The sequence below is a fragment of the Terrapene carolina genome, unplaced genomic scaffold, assembly GCF_002925995.2.
Source record: "Terrapene carolina triunguis isolate 2854851 unplaced genomic scaffold, T_m_triunguis-2.0 Scaffold230, whole genome shotgun sequence".
Taxonomy (NCBI): domain Eukaryota; kingdom Metazoa; phylum Chordata; order Testudines; family Emydidae; genus Terrapene; species Terrapene triunguis.
In genome coordinates, this window is record NW_020664581.1 from 2,443,479 (window position 1) to 2,447,110 (window position 3,632).

General features: G+C 64.5%; 1 protein-coding gene across 1 annotated transcript in view; it reads left to right on the plus strand.

The window, feature by feature from the left end:
* Positions 1–977: 977 nt before the first annotated feature.
* PAX4 (paired box 4) overlaps positions 978–3,632 on the plus strand; it is a 17,944-nt gene continuing 15,289 nt past the window's right edge. The window contains exon 1 of the mRNA XM_029912488.1: positions 978–1,120. Within this exon, the coding sequence (XP_029768348.1) occupies positions 978–1,120 (143 nt within the window). The remainder of the gene's footprint in view (positions 1,121–3,632) is intronic.

Below are 3,632 nucleotides of genomic sequence, written 5' to 3' on the forward strand. Positions count from 1 at the left end.
GTGGCCTCACTGATTGTCTGGCAGGCTTCCTGCTTCTGATGTACTTAAACAAAAATTGCAGGTAGTTTGTGTGTCTTTAGCTAGTGGAGGATTTTTGGTCCTCTTACTGTGTTTTTTTATTATTTTTATTTGGGGGATACATTTACTTTGAGCCTCTCATCTTCTCACCCCTTTCTTGGCTTTGCCCTCTTTTATATTTGTCTGAAGCCAGCTGTGACAAAGTTCCTCCTCTATCTTGGTGGGTCCTGCGCTTATTGGTGGATTTTCTTGCCTCAGAGATTCACCATGTGGGTTGGGGAACAGCCCAGAGACCTTCCCCTCTGGAAGAACCCACAGTCCAGGTCAATTGGGAGGTTTGGGGAGAACCCGGGCCCGCCCTCTACTCCGGGTTCCAGCCCGGAGCCCTGTGGACTGCAGCTGTCTAGAGTGTCGCCTGTAACAGCTGCATGACAGCTACAACTCCCTGGGCTACTTCCCCATGGCCTCCTCCAAACACCTTCCTTAGACTCACCACAGGACCTTCCTCCTGGTGTCTGATAACGCTTGTGCTCTTCAGTCCTCCAGCAGCACACCCTCTCACTCTCACTCTCAGCTCCTTGCGCCTCTTGCTCCCAGCTCCTCACACTCGCACCACAAACTGAAGTGAGCTCCTTTGAAAACCCAGGTGCCCTGATTAGCCTGCCTTAATTGATTCTAACAGCTTCTTCTTAATGGGCTCCAGGTGTTCTAATTAGCCTGCCTGCCTGCCTTAACTGGTTCTAGCAGGTTCCTGATTACTCTAGTGCAGGCCCTGCTCTGGTCACTCAGGGAACAGAAAACTACTCATCCAGTGACCAGGATATTTGCCCTCAACCAGACTCCTGTACCCCACTGGTCTGGGTCTGTCACACCAGCATTATAAATAAACTCTTCCCTCCTCCCCCACAGGCTGCCCCAGCGAGGGACCCTTCCCATCTCATTCTGGATCTGGAGACTAGATGCCGCTGGATCAGACTCCCATGGGTACCGGAGTCAAGATACCCACTGATGCCAGCACTAAGATGCCCATAGATACTGGGGCCAAGATACCCATTGGTGCCAATGCCAAGACGCCCCTGCCTCCTTCCAGTGCCACCGTATGGTAAGTTGTGACCCGCACACACAGCAGGATTTGCCCATAAAGCAACACCGGCGTCCTTAGAGGCAAACCCAGGGGGCTGGCCCCAGACCACGGCCGAGACAAGGGGGGCGGGGGACACTACTCAGCCGCTGGAGACAGGGAATGAGGCGCCCAGTCCCTGGCAGCCCGGGTGGGGAGGGTCTGGGAACAGGACGCAGAGCCCAGGGGGAGAGAGCTGCGCCGCGGGGCCAGCCCGGGCGCTAGAGGAGCCGGCAGTGCCCTCCTGCAGCCCGCCGGGGTACAGGGCTCCGCAGCGGTCAGCGGGCAGCCCCTGGCCCCGGCCCCATCGGACTGAGGGCGAGCGCTGCCCCCAGGGGGCCCCTCTCCCCAGCACCGCGAGCTGCTGCCAGGCGGGGGCTCCAGCCCCCTGCGCACCGCATCCTCCCCCTGCTGGGCCCGGGGCTGGGCCCGGGCGGGCTGGGGAAGGGACCGAGCCCTCTGGGCTCTGGGGGTGCCGAGTGGCAGAGCCAGGGGACGCGCTGGAGAGCTGGTTCTGTGCGCTCCCCCCGGCTCCAGGCGCTGGAGCCCGCAGCGGCGGCGCCCCCCTGGGCAGCAGGAGGCTAGTCTGGGGCAGCGTGGCCGCCCCCCCTCCCCATGCTCCAGGGGAGAGAGGCAGGGAAGCAGCGTGGGCAGCTTCCTCCACCACCCAGCCCCAACCCCACTCTCCCCTGCGTTACGCACGGGTCTCCCTTTGCGGCGGGGACCCCTCCGGCTCCCCATTGCAGGGGGCAGCTCAGGGGGGCCCTTGGCTTGCAGAGCTGCCGGTGGCAGAGGTGGGATCGGGGCTCCCCGCTCTGCCCCCGCCCGCGGGGTGCCCGGGGAGAGGCTCAGGCCCGGAGGCGGGGGAGGGGAAGGGGGGCGCGCTGGCTGCTCAGGGCTGGGGCTGGGGAGCGAAGGGCCGTGGTTAATGTATAATTGGGAGCATATGGTATTTAAAAGGCCGCCTGTTCTCTCGGGAGCGCTCGGGGCTGGGAGGGCTCCGCTAATGATGGTCAATTACTCACCAGGCTGGGCGAGCAGGGCAGCCACTCCGGGCTCCTGGCTGGCTAATATTTGCTCTTCAAATATTTTGCTTGAAAGGTTTACAACGTGTTTTTATCTGCAGCCCCCGGCCTAGGGGGCCATCTGCGCCGGGGCCTCGGGGATTAGCGAGACATCGGCCCCCCCAGGGTCCTCCCGCCGGGCCTGGCTTCTATTTGTTCAATGCAGGAAGGAGCGGGGGGGACACCCAACAACCCCGTCATAAAACAGAACCTGGGCCGGGTTTATGGTTGAATCCGAAGCACTTTGCCATCTGGCAGCTGTGCCGGCCACCCCGCCTGCCCTGTTTGCTCAAAAAGCGCCAGAGAGCCAGGCACACCCCGAGCCCGCGGGCCCAGCTCCCCGGGGGATGCTCCGGACACGTGGCCGGCTGGCCCCGCCGCCCCCGGGATGCGGGAATCCGCAGAGGAGGCCGAGAGAGCCCCCCCGCCCCGCCCCGCCCCGCCCGCAGCCAGCCGCCGCGCGGGGATGCTGCGGGCTCGGGATGCTGCGGCTGGCAGGATGCCGGCGGGATGCAGCCGAGGCGGCGGGGCAGGCGCTGGGATGTGCTGTCCAGCCCGAGCTAGTGCTGAAATCCCTGCTCCCACCGGCGCTGCCTTCGGGGCGCGGCTCCTCCCCGGGCGGGTGTCGGCTCCGGGCCCGGCTCCGCTTCCCGCCGCTCGCCCCCCGCCCCCCGGGGAGGGCCCGGAGCCCCAGGAGCGGGGAGAAGGGGCCGGGAGGGGACAATCAGAGCCCTGCACCCTCCATTCCGGGCCAGTGTCCCCTGCTTCCCACGGGACAGAGCCGGCTGAGAGCAGCCCCTGCCCGGCCCAGAGCCAGCCCGCCCCGGCCAGGCCCACGGAACAGCCCCGGGGAGAGCCCGTGCGCCCAGCCCGCGGCCTCAGCCCCCTCTCCCCGGCGCTGTGTGAGTGGGGGTCACTTAGTCCCCCGCCTCCAGCCGCCCGCAGCCCCCGGACCCCAGCGCCCGCCCGGCCTTGGCTTGCCTGGGAGCGAGATGGCTGGAAAATCCCCGCTCAGCGGGGATGGTGCTGCCCTGGGCAGAGGGGACAGCCCGGCACAGGCGGGGAGGCGAGGGCGGTACACTTCGGGGGGCGGAAAGCAACTTTTCGGGGGGGGGTTAGTTCAGATGAATTTAGCCTGCACACGAGCGTGCGTGTGCGTGTGATAGTGTGTGTGCGTGTGAGAGTGTGCGCGTGTGTGCACATGAGTGTGCGTGTGTGTGAGTATGAGTGTGTGTGTGCGCCTGTGCACATGAGTGTGTGTGTGTGCGCGCACGCGCGAGGGAGAGAGTGTGTGTGTGTGTGAATATGAGTGTGTGTGTATGTGTGTGCGTGCGCGAGGGAGAGAGAGCGAGTGTGTGTGAGTGTGTGCGAGTGCGCGCGTGTGCATATGAGTGTGTGTGTGACAGTGTGCGTGCTCGTGTGTGTGCGTG